This window comes from Cryptomeria japonica, chromosome 8 (genome assembly GCF_030272615.1).
Source record: "Cryptomeria japonica chromosome 8, Sugi_1.0, whole genome shotgun sequence".
Classification (NCBI taxonomy): Eukaryota; Viridiplantae; Streptophyta; class Pinopsida; order Cupressales; family Cupressaceae; genus Cryptomeria; species Cryptomeria japonica.
This window is the reverse complement of record NC_081412.1, coordinates 482,087,116-482,107,500: the sequence shown is the minus strand read 5'-3', so window position 1 is coordinate 482,107,500 and position 20,385 is coordinate 482,087,116. Positions and strand designations below refer to the sequence as shown.

Sequence of the window (20,385 nt, the reverse complement as noted above, 5' to 3'; positions counted from 1 at the left end):
TCTCTTTCAAGAAATTGTTGTTTCACTACCAAGTACGCCTTGGATTCAATCTTTCTTACAATTGCTCCTTCAAACCCTGCTAAAAGAATTATTTTTCTATTTAGGGTGACCCACCAACAAAGATTAAATTATTGTTTTTTCAATTGCTCTAATTCAAAAAACTGGGGATGTCCGACCATCCCCTTTTCTTTTCTTCCCATCCCCGAGTTTTGGATATGTTTCTGAACGTTCTGGAATTTTTGGGGATGTCCCCAATGCGTCCCGTGTCCCACGCCCCTTTCTCAAATTGTTCCAAAAATGGGGATGCATCAAAAAAGGCCTAGGACACATCCCCATATTTCCCTATTTAAAACGTGTTTTATTTCTTTTTCTTTTTTGAAAAAGAAAATTATGAACGTGGGACCAATTAGCTTTCCTACTTTTAAAGAGATTCTAAAGCTACAACTTTAATTAACACTTCAATTTTGTTTTTGGATGTCCAAATCAGCAGATCTATTTGATGATTATGGGAGCTCACTTCTGTAACACAGTCTGAATTTTTAACAATTTATTAGTACCAAGCCTCTTTAGCATTATTATCTATAATATTAATATTTATTTCAATTTGAAGTGTCCTGTGTTATAAAAATTTAAGAAATCAGATTTTAAAAAGTGTGTATTTTGAATTATTTTTCTCTGTGTCAATGGGTCTTTGATCTGCTGGTGAAATTGAAAGGTTCTTAATGAACCCACTGAATGTAAGACTCTCGCATTAAAAATAAGACTCTCGCATTAAAAAAGATGAAACCGAAATAGAAAACAAATTTAACAAAATTGAAAAACGAAATTGTGAACAAACCTTCATATAAATAATTGTTTCCCTTTGTTATATAAATAATTGTTTCCCTTTGTTACATACTTTAAACCTGAACCCTTAAGGTTTAACGCACATAAGCTATATAAAAACATAATTATTCCAACTTTCTGTTGAGATAAATGCAAATCCAGGAGATAATTACAAATGAAGAAAAGAAAAATCAAAACTTAGCCTGGGGGCCGAACTCTCTCTTGAAAATGCCGATGGTTCCAGGGCCAGAAACGTCATGAGTCATCAGCGTATCCACATTCACCCACAAATTTTCCCCGGGGCTCACCGTAGCCTTTTCCGCAGCCCTTGCCAAGATCTTTTCTGTCATGGTCATGGCCTGTTTCACCTGCAAATAAATCCCAAGCCATGCTAGTAAACTCCAAAAACTAACAATTCTTAAAACACGATGTTTTAACTATTACAGGTCTCGAGATCGAAACTCACGGTTCCTGTGGAGGCAGGGGAGCGCTGTTGCAGCTGTGTCGGAGCCTTCACTGCTCGGATAACTACACTCTTGTTTTTCGAACATGCCGTGCACGCCTTCTGACGGTTTAGGCCGTCCAGGCTTTCATTCTGTTAACATGAGCAACAAATTCTGATTCACATTGAAATCTCTGCAGAATAACCAGACGAAAATGAAAATGCATATGTTAGTGTATTTTCTTTCTTTGAAGTATACCTTTAATCTTAGCTGTTGGGAAATGGAAGCAGTGCCAATTGTGGAAGCCATTAAAGGAAAGGAGAGATGACGAAGGAGGACTCTTCAAATGGGACTGTATTCGAAGGGACGAACAACGTTTGCGAAAGAGGGAGGCTTTACTAAGCTCTGCATGTTCATATAGAGGTGGTTCCGTCCATAGACACGGCATCGTCATATTTTGATAGAACTGAGTCAAAGATGGCACTTGACATTGAAGGGACATCGACCAAATTTGTAGGACTTTGATCTATTTAATAATGTGGTCTTGACAGCAAAGACCCCTTTGCTGCCCTTAAAAAAGATATTTGATGTGTTCTCTCAGTTTGGCGAGATCCTCCTTGTGGGGGATTTCAATGTTAGAACTGCAAGTGAACAGGCTTGCATCTTTAGCTGTAAAGATGATTGTAATCCTATTTGGCTCCTAGAAGAAGAAAATCATCAATGGGAGAGAGTGTCAGAAGACACCAATGATTGCAACCAATTTGGGGAAGAGTTGCTTACTCTATGTGGCATGTTTGACTTAATTATTTGTAATGGTCTGATTAGATGGACAAATTCCAGCAATTTCACTTGCAACACTTACAATGGGGCGAGTGTGGTTGACTACGTTGTTTGTTCGCATAGCCTATGTGAAAAAATCGAAGATATGGTGATTGGTGAACATTTATGGGACCTCAAATCAAATCACAAACCGATCTATTTAAGTATTGTTTGGGCAGAAAAGAGGTATTATGTGGAAAAAAATCAACCTTCCCTACAACAACATTCAAAGGGCAAAATTCTTTTGACGCAAGAAAATGTTTGTATCTTCCAGGCTGCTTTGGAGAGACTTCTTAAATGGCAGAAAAAGACATTTCATGATCTCAACAGTCATAAGTTAACAAATCTGATCCATGTGGCCCTCTCAAAATGCAAAAGAACAAAAAACAAAAAATCTGAGACAAATTGTTTCCCGGTGAATGCTTGGTTTGATGAGGAATGCAAAATGGCTAGAAGAGGTTTAAGAAAGTCAAATAATAAAGAGACTCACATCAAAGCTTACAAACATATTTTAAAGAAAAAGAAAGCTGATTTTATGTGTACTAGGAGGGAAGAGTTAACTTTTCTTAGCAAATATAATCCCAAACTGTTTTGGAAAGAGCTGCAATCAAAAAAGAAATAGATTGACAATAGTATCACAGCCACTCAATGGTTTGATTATGCTAGGCAACTTTATGAACATGATTTGGAGGTGGCTCCCCCACCCTTGGTCAACATTTCTACTAATCTTTTCACCATACAAGAAATTGAATTGGGTATTAAGAAATTGGGTGTTGGTAAAGCTAAAGACTTAGGTGAACTTCAAGCAGAGTTTCTCAAGTGGGGCATGAAAGTCCTTGCCCCTCATATTGCAAAAATATTAAATAACATCATTCCTCATGGGTTTCCTAAAGATTGGACTACAAGTCTTGCTATACCTCTTTTCAACAGTAGAGATGTCAATAACCCCTCCAACTATAGGACTATAATGATCAATCATTTGTTTGCTAAGTTATTTGGCAGCATGATAGAAAATAGAATCAACAAATGGGCAGAAGAAAATCATAAACGTGCAAAAGGTCAAGCTGGTTTCAAACCTAAACATTCCACAGTTGATCATGGTATTACTTTGAGACACACCATCGAAAAAACCTGGGAGAAAAAGGAAGATGTCTTATGTTGCTTTGTTGATTTCAAAAAAGCTTTTGACACAGTCCCACGTGACAAACTGTGGCACAGAATGGAAGAGCTTGGTATCCCGGCTCATCTTAGGGCTGTTGTTCATAGGCTTTATGAGGAGGTTAAATTGAAAATCAGAACTCCTAATGGCATTTCAACTAGTTTTAGGTGTGATATTGGTGTCAAATAAGGGTGTCCTCTTTCCCCTACCTTGTTTGGCTTATACATTGACAAACTTGAAGAATGGTTAAACATGTAGAATGGTGTTGGTATTCAATTGGGTGAATTTGTGATAAGGCTGCTCCTTTATGCTGATGACCTCATTTTGCTTGCTAATTCCGCCCTTGGTTTGCAAGAACACTTATTTGCCCTTGAGCGCTTTTGCAATATAGTGGAAATGCAAGTTAATATCAGCAAGACGAAAATCATGGTTTTCTCAAGTAGAAGGAAACAAGAGCAACATAAGTTTTACTTTGAAAGTAGCATTCTTGAAGAAGTTGCAGATTACAAATACCTTGGAATTGATTTCAACAAGAGTCTTAGTTGGGAAGGTTGCAGGAAGAAGAGAACTCTAGGCGGCTGGAAGGCACTCTATGCACTTCAAAATAGATGCAGAGAGGCTGAGCTTTGGGATTGGAAAACCATCCAAACACTTTTTAGGCTTTTGGTGTTGCCGGTTATTCTATATGGTTGTGAAGTTTGGGCCAGCAGTACCTTAGATTCTCAATGGAAGCAAATTGAGAGAATTCAAAAACGTTTGATCACAAGCAAGTTCAAAATTAAAAGCACGGTCCCATATGATATCATGTTAAGTGAAATGAGTGCTGCCCCTATTGACGCAGCTGCTATGGTGTGTCTCATTAGCTATTTAAAAACAACCGAGCAAATGGGAGAAGATAGATGGCCTAAGGTTGTTGTCAACGACACTTTGTGCAAAAGGAAGAAGACGTGGATGAAACAAAATATCAAATGGTTGAAAAAATGGGATATTTATTTGAACTCATGCCCCACAAACAGCAAGGAGATAAAGGTCTTCGTTATGGAAAAGTTTTACAAGAAAAATTGGAGTATTGGGTTAGGAAGGAAGAAACAATACTATATTAATGAGTTCAACCCCAATTATGATCGTCTTCAAAAAGTCTATATAGGGGCTAATATATCATGGAAGGCTAAAATTCTAATCGCATAGCTTAGAACCAACTCTCACCAACTTCGGTGTGAGACCGCGTGGTGGAAAAGGCCAAAAGAGATTTGGGAAGAAAGAGTTTGCCTGTTTTGCGTCAGCGAGAGTGTGGAAACTGAAAAACATTTTATCTTGGAGTGCGAAGCACTTAAAGTCAGTCAGGAGAAGTTTGCCAATTTCCTAACTGCCAGCACATGGTATAACCTGTTCAACGAGGAGCATATCATGAAGATGGGTGCTCTCATCATCAGCTTGAATAAGCAGAGATCAGACCTTAAAAAAACTGATTCAGCTTGATCAGATTGTCCCATAGGCTATTCTTAGCCTTGTGGACGTTAAAATTCTTTCTTTCTTTCTAATGTTTCACTCCAGTTAGCGTGCGATTATTCGTGGCTTAGCTAAAATTTCAAATCTCCAATAATTGAAATGAAACAAAAGCTCTTAGTGATGTTTATGAGACTGAACAATTTAGGGGATCAATTGTTGCGAGGGTTGATATCTTTTGTTCTAAATTGTACAAATAAAATCTATTGTTTGAAACAAAAAATATCAATTTTTGTTAGGAAATCTACCAGCAGTTGTTAGGAAATGTACCAATAGTTGTTAAGAAATGTACTAATATTGTTAAAAGTAACCAATCAGGTGATCTCATATCAGCTGCACAACTATTGGGGTCCCTTTTGCACGCCTATTGGTCTCACTTTTTGGGGGATTGTTTTGGACACCTTGGCAAAAAGCATGCTGATGTGGCATCATATTTGATGAGGTGGCCCTGAAACCTTAGTTATAAGCAGGGGACTTGCCAAGTAAGCTACTGTAAAAAAATCGGAGTGATTTGAAATTTCCAAGTAGGATTTTGAGAAGCGCGAAGTTAGGGTGCACAACTACTAGGTCCTTTCCCCTATATCTCAAAAATTAAACTATTCCAAATCCAAGGGAAAAAATTGACAGATAAATTTAAATATCGAGTGAAATAAAAAAAAGTTGGGTTTAATATCTCCTTCTGCTGCATGGTTTAGAAGGTTTTTTTTTTTTCAAAGATCACAAATCTCAAGCGGAAGTTGTTAAGAAACAATTCTGAGAGGTGGGCAAATGCACGTTTTGTGTCTTAAATCGGTCTCCTAACACGATTAATGAAGATATTTTGGCTCTCTCATGCCCTAGATGGTTGCAGATTAAGAATATCTCACCTCTGTTTTGAAAATTCATTCCACAAATTTTCGAACTGATTGGGAGAGTCATTCATATAGACAACTCTCCCAACCTCAACCCCCATTTGGATGTCAGGGTTCTTGTATCTATTAACCTCGTTCGTGGTATTCCCAAATTCATCAATATTAATATTGATGAAGACCCTAGGTGGGATCAATGCTTGCTTCCTCTATTGAAGGGAAGGGCATATCCGAAGGAATTGCCCTATTTTGGTCTCTAGAAGAGACATGGTGAAAACCCATAAGGATGACCAATTGGTTACAAATGGTCATGAGAAGGTTAGTCCTCCATCTACCCCTATTTCCGATGACCCCTCCCCTTTGATTGCCAAAATAGACTCATTAAGAGAGACGGTCAATAAGGTGATTTCCGAGTCTCACAAAGAGCCTCCCACTTTGGATAGCAATGCAGACTTTGGCACCTTTATGACAGACACCCCCCCCATTCCACAATTTTCAAAGCTATTTCTCAAGTGGCGAAAGCCCAAAATGATGGCTTCAAATTTGTGGTGCCTAAAGCCAAAAGGAATAAAAAGAAGATCGCCCAACAACTAGATCTCGATAAGATTAGGGATGTCGCGAAGCTCAGAAAGGATAAATTTCATACAAATCCCTCTAAGCATGATACTACTGCATCCCCCATACACGATGATGTGCTCGATGCTCTGCCTGAGGTTAAATTTGGAGGTAATGTTAACAAACCTTCTCTTTTTAAATATATGGTTAGAGAATTCGAAGGTTTGGATTGCCACATGAATGAGATAGGTAGGGGTGGTAATCCTAACCCCCCCCCCCCCTCAGTGATCCAAAGACTATCAAGGTCTTCAATAAATATGATATATTAGCAGAATCTTCGATAATTGTGATAGAATCGGTTGAACCTTCAAAAACTTCGGATCCCCATAGGGAGGAGGGAATCCCCCTCCCCACTCACCTCATTGATGTTACGGTTTAGTCCTCCCCTGTTAACAACAATGTTGATATTGCAGACTTTGATTTTTTTGAGATCATTACTATTGACCCCACTATTGGTAAAGCTAACCCTAACAATATCCCCACCCTCTCCAATCTTGGCCTTTTTGAAGAGTGGTATAATATGGATAATCATGAGTCTGAGGTTGAGGTTGAGTTGGCCTCCAACTTCTCAGTTGCTACTGGGGAGACAGGCCAAGGGGAGGAAACATTGTATGATTGTGATATCGAAAGAGGTGAACTGGAAGATATGGATAGTGATGGGCCTACTCCTCAACCCAAGAGAAAGAGAGGATGACCTAGGGGATCTAAAAATAAAATCTCTCCCCTTTCCAAAAAGGTGGACTGGAAAGTTGAGCTCCCCAAGTGTTTTAGTAGTTTCAGAATTGCCAAAGAGTCTAAATAACTCCACAGTTAGTGATGAAGTTCATATAATGGAATATCCAGGGGCTGGAGTCCCCTGACAGGAAGCATATCATTAGGAGATTCCTAAATCAACATAGGGATGTTGATCTGGTTATGTTGCAAGAAGTTAAAGCAGTAAACTATACACTTGAGGTAAATTTAGACTTTATATGGAGGGATGCCATTAAATTTTGTACCAAGCATGAAAAATGGAAAGGAGGGACTATTCTCCTAGTCAATGATAAATGGAGAGACTCCATTCTCAATTCTGGACATTCACCCTACAATAGAGTGGTGTGTGTCTCCCTCAAGATCGACAACTCCACCTTTGGAGTTTGCTCGGTTTATGCTCCCAATGATTATAGAGATAGATCAGAGTTGTGGAAATGGTCAGGCTCACTCCCAGACATCTCCTGGATTCTAGGGGGAGACTTTAACATGATAGAGAATCAGATTAACAAGATGGAGGGAGTTGGTATGGAATCGAAAGGCGGTGAAAGGTTGCATTGGGATAGGATGAAGAGTATTAGGAAGCTCTTTTACCCCCTAGAACACATGAGACATATCTACAAGGGTATATGGTTCACATGGGGTAACTACCAAAAAGAACACAATACGATCTATTGCAGGCTTGACAGGTTCTACGCCAACAAGGACTTCTTCTCTTTCACTCCAGATAGTCAAGGAAATTCAATGTTGGGGTGGTTGGTCTCCCTCTCTTACCACCATCCTATTTTAAATCACGTCACTCTTAGAGATTGCATTCCACCCCAGAGTGGTAATAGTGAGAAGGTCTTGTTAAACACTAGGTTGCTAGAGGATCAAGATGTTTTAGCGGCCATATTCATTATCAAACAACTCAATAAGGGGAGCCAAAACCTATAGTCCCACATCAGCAAATGGAATAAAAATGTCAAAATCTGGCAATGTTTGCTTAAGACTGTGGGTCAAAAGAAAGAAAAAGACTACATATATGAGCAAAGACTCCTCACTGAAAAGCTACATTATGCAAAGGAGGTGATCCAGAAGGATCCCAGTGACATTGAGTATTCTCATTCAGTGGCACGGGCTAGAGATAATCTATGAAGGCATCAAAAGTTAAAGATGAAGGAGGCCATGATTAGAGCCAGGACACAATGGTTTATTTGTCCCACACAAATCGGCTTCATTAAGCACAGATATATCCTCGATAACCTTATCGCTAGCTGGGAGGCTATGGAGTGGGCCAAGATCTTTGATCCTGTTTGTTATTGCCTTAGATGCTCTCTTCTATATTTTGAGAGATAATAACCTCTCTCCCAGAATCAAAGGAATCTCTCTTTCGAATAACTCAGACCTAATCAACATACAGTTTATCGATGATACTGCATTGTTCCTTGAACTATCCAACCAGCATATTGATTCCTTGGTTTCCAAGATTAATTTTTTTGGAGAAGCTTTAGGGGCCAGAATTTCTCAAACCAAGTCAACCTTGTTGGGTTGGAAAGATGAACCACCTGACTGGTTGACTCAATATGGCTATCAATGGGGTCCTAACAAATTGGTAAGGTACTTGGGAATCCCATTCTCGATCTTCGCTTTCATGAAATAGATGTGGATGTGGGTTAGAGGGAAGATTGAGGGCAAATTGAAAAAGTGGGATAAGCGATATTTGTCCTTAGCTGGGAGATTATAGGTTTGCCAAAAGATATTGTCCTCTTACAACATATACTATGCATCAGTTTGGATGTTTAGCAATTATCAAGTTAATAAGATTCAGAAAGCGATCATAAATTTCCTTTGGTTGGATGGTTGATGCAAGAGCACTGGTGTAGTTCTTACCGATTGGGCAGTTAGCAATGGAATTGCTTGGAGATCATGGCATTTCTTCATGTTTGAGAGTTTAGTGTTGTGGTTTTGGTTTTATTCCCTTGATTTTGTGGTCTTTGTCATGTTCGAGTTTCATGGCATTTGGATTTGATCCCGGTGAGTTATCGATAATGTTATTGGCCCGGTTGATATGTTCTTATCGGTTAGTCTTCTAGAGTGTTGAGCGAAATTGGATCGGGTCGCGGTTGATTCTCGTGACTTGTGGATCGTTGATTTATGTTTCTTTATGTTTCTCGGAGGACCGCGCGATGTTTTGTGCATTGGAAGTTGTTCTTAATGATTGGAGCCGACTTGATATTGTTTACACGTTTCATAAACCGGTTGGTCTTTGGGCCGACTTGATCAAGTTATTATTAATTGCGGATGGTATAAATAGAAGTTTGTGAATCATTTGAGAAGACAAAAAATAAAAGATAGAAGATAGAGTTTAGAGATCAAGCGAAGATGTAGAACCAGTGAGATTCTGGTCCGGTGGACTGAAGCCGAAAGGGCTAAGGTCCACATTAGGGTAGAACTGGCAGACTATTTCCAAAGGCCGATTTGATTGTAGATGATCTGTGGATATTATAGTTGTGTTGTAAGCATTGTTTGTATCCTGGACTGCGATCTAGCATGTGGCATATGTTATTCTTCAATCTGTTATAAGAATTATTTATATTGTGTACCGGTCATGTATTATGTGTTGTTACCGATTGTTCTTTCTTCTATTTTTGGCATTATGTTACTGGTTACTGGTATACCTTGCATGGTGTTTTTGTTAGGCTGCAAGGATGGGTTGTCCTTCATTGGATCTACCTACCTTGACTGCATCAATGGGAAAAGTAACAAGAAAATGCACTTTGTGAGGTGGGAGTGGTGTTGTTTGGAGAAGAAGTTGGGGGGGTTGGGGCTGTAAGATCTCAAGTTGCAAGGCATTGCCCTGGTTGCTAAATGGATCTTCCATGCTCTAGTAGGCAATGAGCCATGGAAGGTGCTTACTAGGAACAACATTAAAATGGTGTTTCTCAAAGGATCCAAAACTTGGAAACTTCTCCCTTTTAGTGACCTAGTAGTTGTTGGCTTCCCAGTCTCTGTCCCGAGCTCATGTGTCTTCAAGTCCATTTGGAGAGAATGGGAGGTTGTTAGGCCTAAGATTTATAACAATAGGGCCAATAGTAATGATCTCATATGCGGTGAAAGATCTATTTGGTGGAATTTGTACCACAATCCAAAGCCCCTTTCTCTTACTCAGGATTATTTTGCTAGGAGGTGGGTCAACAAAGGTATATGTTGTTTTAAAGATATCATAGTTAATGACTGTCTTATTACTTGGGATGATCTCTCTAGTAAATTTGATCTCTCGACCTCCAATAGGAGGACCTATAATATGATTTGAAATACTTGTCATGGTTTGCATCTTCCAAAAAAGTGCTTAATCTATGAGGATGGATTCCATACATTTACTTGGTCTGATGGTAATCTTCTTGCTAATATCAAGGCTAAATCCGTCTATAATGATTTGACATATAATGAATCTATTCTATTGCATATCAACTCCTTTTGGCATGCCGACTTTTCATATTCACAGTGGCATCAAGTGCTCATGAGAATGTGGCACAACCCCGTGGCTCCCAAGAAGAAATGTTTCAAATAGCTTTTTACTCTCAATAGGCTTCCTTTTAAGAAGAAACAACAGAATGATGATCTTTGCAGTGTGCACAAAGTGACATAATCCGTTAGACACATTTTCTTAATGCATTGTTGCTAGAGAAATTTGGTTCATGTTTGGTTTTTCTATCCCTGCAACTATTAATATTATGGATATTGTTTCTAGTTCTATTCAAGGTATTAAAAAAGATTCTAATCTCTTTTGGTATGTTCTTTCTTGTGATATATTATGGTATATATGGAAAATTAGAAATGAAGACAAATAACAAGGTAAAGCTAGAGTTCTTACTGAGTCTTTTCGTATACTCACATATCATTCAATTATGATGCACGTTGCAATTGTTATGAGATTGGAGAAGAGTAAGTTCTAGAGATTTATTTAGGATGGGCACACCAGGGTATTCATATATGAGTTATCCCATGGATAGACATGGGGAAGGACAAACAGAGAAAGGGTCCATTTTGTGAGTGCACTTGATGCGCTCATGGATAAAATTCAGAGACACGGAGAGGCAGTTAGAGAACAAGTTGTGTAGCTGGTGCAAATGAAACAGGGTAGGAGGATAGTATGGATGAAGGGACCTCTGGGGTGGACTACCTGTATGGAGCTCTAGTCATTTTTTTGTGTCCCAACTGGTTCTTTTTTATGGCTAGTCTTGGTACATTTTGGCATGAACTTAGCCATGCTTGTAATTAATATGTACAGTGTCCAGTGTAGTTTTTTGTGTAGTAATCAGGTCAATGTTTACAAAACTTTGATCCTTTTGTTCTTATTCTTTTCGTATGTCTAATATTAAAAAAAAAATTGCATATTAGAAGGGAAGGGAATGTGGAGGTTGATGTACTCTCAAACTGGGGGGTGGAAAGAGAAAAGGGACTCTGTTTCTAGGGGGGGAACTTTCAAGACTTAGATAAGGTGGTTGAACCTTGCAATGGGTGAAGGCTATTTGATGAGGCTTTGTTGAGTGGATCAATTCAAATACTCGATCAACCCCATTAAGTGTAATCGGGCTTTATCAAAAAAGAAGGGTTGTTGGGGAAGGCGAGATGGGATGGTTTGTGTGTGTAGAGTATGCAAAAAAAATTTCTCTCATGAGCTATCAACAAGATGGAGGGGTGAAGTCCTTACAAGTCAGATGTGATGTGAATTTCACCATGCAATAGTAAGGACGTCGCCACTACTAAGGCTATCATATCTTTCATTTCATTTGGTAATATCGTATTTGAGGAGAGAGAGTGCTATTAAACTTTTCATGCATCTATCAATTGACATCTTTCTCTATTGAAGCATTGTTTTTTGGTTGTATGTGCAAGATTTTATAGGAAGTTGGAGAGGTTGCAGAGTGTGGATTTGTTCTATGACGAAGATAAAGTTTTCTTTGAGTACATTGAAGCAACGAGGAGAATTCAAAGGAATTGTCACAAAGGAAATAATGAGAAACATTTTCAAGATAAAAGATCCTTAGTTCTTAACAATGATTGATTTTCTCTTAGGCGTGGCATATATGAAGTTGACATTTAGATTCTGAACAAACACATATATTGCTTCTATCTGTATGGATTGATGTTTGAAGTTGGGGACAAAAGAAGATGTGAAGTGGGTTATGAGAGAATGTGTGAGGGAGGAGCAGAAAGATGGGCTAAATTACTTCCTTCTTATGGCTCGTTTGGGAGAACGAATCATCACCAAATCTATTGAATGGTTACATGCAACTGAATTCGAACCCCCTTTGAGGCCATTTTTGGTTTGGGGAGCTAATGATGATCGAGAAGCTAGAAGAGTTGAAGCTTAGGAAGGCTAGGACCATATCAAAGAGCACCCGAGGAATAGGGAAGTTACTCTCCAGGATCAGGAGGTTGTAGAGGAGAAGAAGAGAAAGAAGAATCAAGTTTTCAGGAAGGAAAACTACTGGTTAAGCAGAGGAAGACTTCTAGGTGATTCTGCAAATCATTAGTAGTGGGTTTTTTGAAGAGTCAAGAGAGGATTGTCTTTTTTATATATGTAATGGAAGTCATCTATACTTGTCAAGATGTTGGGTGCTCTGAGTGATAGGAACATGTATGGCTTAGCCATTTTTGTATTAGCTTTATGTAATCCTTCTATTATTAATATCAATACAAAAACTTTTTATTGATAAAAAAAAATAGTTTAAGATGTGACAAGTTGACATCACTTTGAATTAAAAAAAAAGATTATCCAATAGAAATTGAATTGGAATTGTTGTGAAAGTTACACTTCAAATAAAATAAGATTCAATTTATTTTAAAAAATAAAATGTTTAATTTTTTAATTTTAGTGGGTTTTATTTTAAATTAAATTAAATTAAAATAATTTAAAATAGATTAAATAATATATATTATTAAAATTATATAGTTCCTTTCATACATAATAAATTGCATTTCTAACTGTAAGTTAGAATCAATTTAATATTTAGTTTTATTCGAACATAGGTCTATTATGTACAAGTTAAAATCAAATTAATATAAAACAATATAAAATTCTTACCTTTTAATTTTAATATAAAATATAGCTTTTTTTCTAAAAGAGGAAAATTGTATGTTTTACTTTTAAAAAAGGTAAAAATATATATTAAAGTAATACCTTATATAAGGAAAAGTAAATGTTTTAAGTGCTTCATTTTTATAAGAACGTAATTTTAAACTAAAACAGAATAAAATGCATGCCATGTGAGCTTACAAGAAAGTTTATAAAATAAAGTCAAACTTAAAGTTTGACTAACTAAAGTTAAAGCTAGGTGGTCATATTAAAAACTAAAAAAAACAAATGCATGAATAGAAGAGCATGGTACCAACACAACTTTAAAAATAATGCATAAGAGTGGAGTTGGTTTTGGTTTGTATACAATTAATCTACTTGTAAAGCAACAAGAATTGGAACAATTACATGCAAAAGTAACACACTAAATTTAGAGTATGATGGTACTATTTAGAGGAGACGTGGAGCTAAAACCCAGGGAGGAATAAGAGAAGTTTCAAGCAATTGGCAGGAGAGGATACATCCTTCAATGAGGTGGCATTTTGGAGGAAGTCGCATTTGAGAAGATATATCACTTTACTATAGTTAGTGAGGAAGATACATAATAGCGAGGGTAGATCAACGCAAGGTGAGTTGTATTTCTTGGACTCACAATAATGACATGCATGTACTTTGATCAGTTGCTAAGAGAACATAATAAGAAACGAGTTTTTATTTTAATTGTTTATCCTACTACTATTTTAGATTTCACACAAATTAAAACCATCATGTGCTCAAATCTGTCCTAGAACCTTCTCCATGGTCATCAAGGTTGCCCTAGATTGCAAGAATTATACTTTTCTTTCCCCATCTTGCAAGTTTGATGTTGTTTCCCCAATCCTAAGTAATTATTGATGTTGCCATTCATTTAATACAACACTGCATTGAGCAAAGTTTAACTATACAAAATCAGTGAATTATGTGTAAGCTTTAATTAGAAATGATTAAGATCAAATGTCTTAAGAATCGAGTCCATCTAGTAAGTATATAGTGGTACAGAAGCTATATAGACTTTTGGTAACTCGCCTCTTATCTACCACTTTCGTTTGCAACAAAACCCTTTTTAGAAAATAGCAGGCTCATTCTCCTATGCATACTTCTATTCTTTTCTTTTTGCGACAACCAACAAGAAGTCTACCAACCAACATAAAAGCTCATATTTTTTTCCTTTGAGAAATTTTGTCAAACCTATAAATTGTTGCATTCCAAATTCAACACCAATTGATGAAAAATAATTGTTCTATACTAAGCACTAGTGATGATTGTATGGAGAAGAAAATATAAAGAATGTATCCATCCTACTTTTTCATCTTTGAAAATGCCAAGGTGAATTGTTCTCTTATCATGCAAAAAATGCCCACCACGTAAAAAAAATTTAACTAAGTGCATGCAATATTTAGAGTGGACTCAATTTTGCATAATAATCTATAGAGTCTAGCATTAAGCATATTTAAGAGATTAAAGAAAGCATAGAATAAGACATCTTAGCTTGAAATAGCCTATAAAAAGTCATAGTTGAAATTTTCAAGGTGATAATTACAAATAGGTATTGCAATGTACTTATAAATAAATTCAAAACTAAGAACAAAACGTAATAATGCAACATAATGGTATGATGATTGCAAAAACAATATTGTTATAAGCAAGGTTTAAAAACTTGTCGAGTACTCACAGGACCCAAGAGTACTCACCGAATTTTTTTTTCTATTAACGCCCCCTTGGTTTTACCAAAAGATAGCAGTGGTTTTCTAAAAAAAGGCTTAAAATTCTTAAACATGCCAAAAAAATTGGGTGAAAAACTCATTGGAAGTTTTATATAACATTTTTTTTTTCAAACATAAGAAAGCAAATCAGGAACCCTACATTGATGATGGTTAGGGGATGGTAAAGAACATCATCCTATGTGCAATGGCTAGGGCATATTTTTATTGCTATATTGTCTTTACCCGTGTGGAATCTAGACATTGATCTGCACCACCATCTATGGTGAATTAAAACTTCAATCAATATTTATATTGATTGCAGTTCTCTTCCCCATAAATCACAGGTCACAAATTAGTTCAACAAACACATGATCTAATTGTTAAAATAGTTAATGATTTTGGGATGACCCCACGCAGCAGTGGTTAGCTGCAAGCCTCCTACATGGTAGTTCTTAAGTTTAAATCTCAAAGCATTGTTAAAAAAGAAAAAAAAATGTCTATAAGTCGAGTGGTTATATCAGACATTAATAGAAGTTCAGTGAACATATTGTATCCACATTAGCTAAACATGTAATTACTTGTGTATACAATAAAGAAAACTTTGATCACCATCCAAATTTGTATCTTGACCAGTATAAAGTAATAGAACTAAAAAAAACTATAAACAAAAAGAATGTACAAAGCCTATAGTTTCTTTTTAGCATCAACTTGTAACAATGTAAAAGATGTGAATTTGGATGTATGTGTCACTGTGACAATCTAATATGCAAGGCTTTTCAATTTTATTATCACTGCAACAACTTGAAATAGCAATAACTTGTAGGTACAATAAATTTGTTTTCCTTGATCGATAAGATGCAACAGAGTTGCAGAGGATTTATATTAATATCATAAAAAATTACATTATCACGGTTGGAGATCCAAGCATAGCTCCAAGATCCAAACATTGGACCAAATTCAATACAAAATTTAACAAAATTCATTCGACAAAATTCCCCAACCATTGGGGGCCCAAATTGGACGCATACTGCTCCTACTATGCCAGAAATGTAGTATACTAAATAAATTTTTAAGTTATACCATTGATAAAAACTTCAATAGCAAAGACATCCAGCTAATAAGAACTTAGGCACCCGTCGGGGCTTTTCCTTTATCCACAGGAGACTGAATGGGTAGTGTTCCCATGCCACCAAGGCTCAAACTAGGTTGTTCCACAGATGCAGCCACAAATAGGTCCTCATCACCATCTGGCATTTCCTCACTAGAATCACTGCTCCTCAATCCATCTAGTCTCTCCTCCCTTTTATACTCAAGCTGCCAAGACTCATCATCATCATCTTCAATTTGTAGGTACAATAGCTGTAGCAATGATTTTAAACTTAATGGGCAACTGTGAAATCGTCACAGAAATGATAATTTGTAGGTACAGTTATATCAGTAAGTTGGCAAGGATATAGTTGCTGTTATAGGGACTTGATCGGCTTAAAATTACCGTAGTAAACTAATATGGTATGCTTTCGGCAAGTACAATTGCTGGTAAGTGTTGATAACCTTGAAAATTGATGTCAAATACACCTAAAACTCTGCAATTAGTCAATCCTTTGTTTGGAAGTGATGAAACTATGCTACAATTTGATAATTTTGATGATTAATGAAGTGCCAAATACTATGACCTTGGTGTTATTTGTTGGATGGCTCCAAATATTATTTGTTTGACTGTCAATAATCAACTTTATGCTTCAAAAATGGTAGCAAGTGTAGTAGCCTGATGAATTTGACTGGGAAGCTACTTATTCTTCAGGATGGTCAGAAAAATGTTTTAAGAACTTTCCTATCGTGAATATTCATTTGGAGAACATTTTCTTTCCATATTGATATTAATGTAGTAATGAGATATTTAAGGTTTTTTTTCACAGTGCTATCTTTTTTATAAATATTTTAAGAAACAAATGTACAGATAGTTGTTTCCATAGAATTTTAATAATATATAGAACGCACTATGGAACAATTATAGTTTGTCTCTCATTGATAAGGATTATCAAGGACATGCTTGACTATTTCCCTTTTGGAAGATTCCCAATCATAATAATAAGCAAAAAAATGCTTATGAATGCATACTTTGCGACATTTATCATGAGAGAAGTACACTTCTTTTCTCATTTATGAGGTGATATTAAGTGAGCTAAGACACTTAATGACAAGGATGCAAAGCGTCAAGTTCCTGTCAAAAGTGTAATGTTTCAAGTTTTTGTTGGAAGTATGAGCTATATAATTATATAAGATGGTGATTAGAATAATTAACAGTGTTAGATTAATTACTAATTAATTAACATATTAGAATAGTTATTTACTAGTTAATTACTGTATTAGAGTAGTTAAGAAGTCAGAAATGAAAAATTAACATATTTATTCAATGATGCAAAACAAGTGAATATTTATGATATTAAATCCATGACATTTATCATTGAATCCATTTTAATATTTAAGTAGAATTGTAAATGTAAGAATAAAAAATTGTTTGCTCCAAAGTACATTATAACTCATTGAAAATATCTGAATCAGATATCATAGAGCAGATGTTGGAGGATGAGCTTGTAATGTGCGCATAATTTTTATAAGTAATGATGCTTGACTTTCCTGTAGCATGAATTGCTTATCAAACTGCAGTAGGTTACCTGCATTAATAGAATTTATTACTATTTGGAATACAAAATTTAAGCCTGCATTCAAAAACATTGTAGATTTTTGTAGCATTCTAAACAGATTGAATATTTTATATGTAATACCTTTACTTCAGATATGTTTATATTGCTCCCTGAAATACTTTAAAAACCAAAGCAAATAAGCTATCTTCTTCATTTAGAAACATTCGTTGATGAAGTTGTTGCCTGTCATGGATCGCATGTGAAGCCTTTGAGTAGGTCCAAAGAAACTTAGCACAATTAATTACTGAAATGCCATTTCATTAGATGAATAAAAGAAATGAAAGTATAAATTGTCAATTGTATCAATATTCTTTAAGTCTTTTGTCTTGGGTCATTTTTTTTTTGCTAAAGAACATCACTTACTTTTTATGCGGTGCAAGATGGTTTAGACGAAGTTCCTTTTCTTTTTCTATTAATACAGATTATTGTGTTGATAAGTTGTTGAAAGCATCAACACCAAAATGCATAGAAAGATACAAATAGATGAAGTAAATATTATCTATCGTGGATAATAATTTCATAATCATATTAACAGCTTGAACCAAAAGTTGGAAGCTGCAGAGTGCTAAAATACTTTCAAATCAATATGCATAAAAGTATGTGAGCACAAAATCGTGTGCAGAAGAAGAAAAAAAAAGTTAAATAGGAAAAATGCATGTTGTGAAAGCCCATAGTAAATATTTAGAGCCCTATTTTGAAAGTGTAATGAAGCTGAAAGAAGCATTTTAAGCATTGAAGCATTCTAATATGATAGTTGATGACATAATTGACCATTGTTCTTTCACTATCACAATGTACGTGAAGCCTCCTCTTCGGCAAGATGCAAACTGTTCAAATAAGTATGTGTAACCCTTTGACATTAACTTTGACTAATTCTCCCACCATTCAACTTTAACCTCAACAAAAATAATTAGTAAAATTAGATCGTAATTTTATTATTTTCTTTGATTATTTTTAGTTTTATACCAATTTGTTTCATAGCCATTTTAGATTTAGGCATGTTTTCATTACTTTAGCCCTCAATTATGACAGAATCTGAAGCAGGCAAGGCTCCCTAGGACTATGTGTTAGACAACGACACGTCTTTAAAAAGTGTTATTATTTTAATTTGCATGTATTGAGTTGTCGTATTAAGTTTGTATCTGCAATGCTTATTCTACCACGTATGTGTTTATTGCTTTGCATGACACACTTGTACTTACCATACCATAATAGCCCTGTCTGAGGATAGTTAGTAAAAGGAGAACCGTATTTGACCAAAATATTTGAAACAGGTAATGGAAGATTTCTGAGTACATGTTTTTTGTGAATTTGGTATCAATTGGAGACTTGGATTCATTGAGGTATACAAATTGGATTCTAATAATGCTTATTTAATCTGTAATTATCTTTAAGTTTGGTTGGTTTTTTTGTGGATTTTATGCTTGATTAACTGTAATCTAGCAGAATATATATATTTCTTGATTGAATTTAATGGGCAATTGCTAAATTGGATTCTAATAATGTTTATTTAATCTGTAATTATCTTTAAGTTCAGTTGGTTTTTTTGTGGATTTTATGCTTGATTAACTGTAATCTAGCAGAATATATATATTTCTTGATTGAATTTAATGGGCAATTGCTATTATATGAACTATAACACTCTGCAATGTCGTATCCTATTGTTTCATAATTTCTGCAATACCAACAATGCCAATCGCTACTAGATGACACAAGCGAGCATTCATGAATATTGGTGTAATTTAATCTACAATGGTTGTTGAATTGCTAGTAGGAGTGGAAACAATTTACTTGAAATATATAATCTTTTGATAGTCTATTTTTTTCAGATGTTTTGCAGAATAAAGTGGGAGAGATCAATAGTCGTATGCAAGTTGTAGTGCAGACCATTCTTCCTCTTGGGTTTAGCAATGATCTCATTTTCAATACCATGTAGCATCTTTTTCAAGTAATGGTTGTTGTTTTAGATGTCCCCTAGCTAAAACCCATTACAGCTTGAATTGAACATTTTGCAATTTTATTCCATTTGCAATATACCTGTGTTTTGAGGAATGAGTTCTAGTTTGTGTGTGGGCTGTGTGCGCGCTTAGGTATATAGTGAGTAGGAGGGCTGGGCAGTTGTTGAAGAAGAATCATACAAACTTGTTGAAACTGGAAGGCATTTTGGGTAAAGATGAACCTTGCTCTCCCAAAGTTAATAGCTTCGTATCTTTTCCCTTGGAAGTTGTCTCTTGAAAGTACAAACCTATGATGAAGTTAATTTTTTTTGTTCCAAATATGAAGGGAAATCTTGATTGGACACGACAGTTTGCTAATCGTAGTTTAGCCAGGAAAACTTTACTTAATATTAGGTGGTATTGTTTTAAGTTTTATTCTAATATAAACTTTACTTTGTATTAGGCGGTAAAACTCCAGTTAGAAACAAAAACAGATTTGAAGATTGCTTTCGATCTAAAAGTCTTTAACTATTGCCTACAAACAATAGTGTAGGTTCCAAGCTTGATTAAAAAAATCTGATTATGCATCATCATTCTAAACAAAAATATATTGTTCGCTTCTTGAATTTAAGTGACACAAACAAAGATTATTATATATCAAGATATTATTATAGATTATACACATTAAACCCTTTAGAGCTCTCATATTTCTATTCTAATTTTGTTGTCAATCTAATAAATCTAGCATTTGTCTTGATATGATCCAAATACATAGTTGGGTATAACTACAATCTAAATAAAGCTAGCATAATAATTAGATTGTGCTACTTATATCTATAGCTAAAACATTAAGGATTTGGATCATATCATTGATGAATAATCTGCAACAACAGTCTTAAGTTTGGAACTTACAAATACCAGATGTATAATCTAGCAAGTAATTAGTATGCAATGTGTTGATCTTGACTAACA

The 20,385-nt window shown here is 35.6% G+C and overlaps 1 protein-coding gene and 1 long non-coding RNA gene across 4 annotated transcripts in view; one reads left to right on the top strand and one right to left on the bottom strand.

Moving 5' to 3' along the window:
• The window catches only part of LOC131077288 (3-isopropylmalate dehydratase large subunit, chloroplastic), a 249,189-nt gene extending 247,427 nt beyond the window's left edge, over positions 1–1,762 (bottom strand). For 2 of the 3 annotated variants that reach the window (XM_059209671.1, XM_059209672.1), the window contains exons 1-3: positions 1,527–1,762; positions 1,292–1,420; positions 1,025–1,193 (exon numbers count right to left, since the gene is read on the bottom strand). In XM_059209671.1, coding sequence (XP_059065654.1) covers positions 1,025–1,193; positions 1,292–1,420; positions 1,527–1,577 — 349 coding nt within the window. In that variant the 5' untranslated portion in view covers positions 1,578–1,762. The remainder of the gene's footprint in view (positions 1–1,024; positions 1,194–1,291; positions 1,421–1,526) is intronic. The other variant, XM_059209670.1, reaches the window with a different exon arrangement.
• Positions 1,763–18,467: 16,705 nt separating this feature from the next.
• LOC131077290 (uncharacterized) lies at positions 18,468–19,752 on the top strand. The gene is made up of 2 exons (XR_009358686.1): positions 18,468–18,819; positions 19,306–19,752. It is a non-coding gene; the product is annotated as an uncharacterized LOC131077290 (long non-coding RNA).
• The last annotated feature ends 633 nt before the right edge of the window (positions 19,753–20,385 follow it).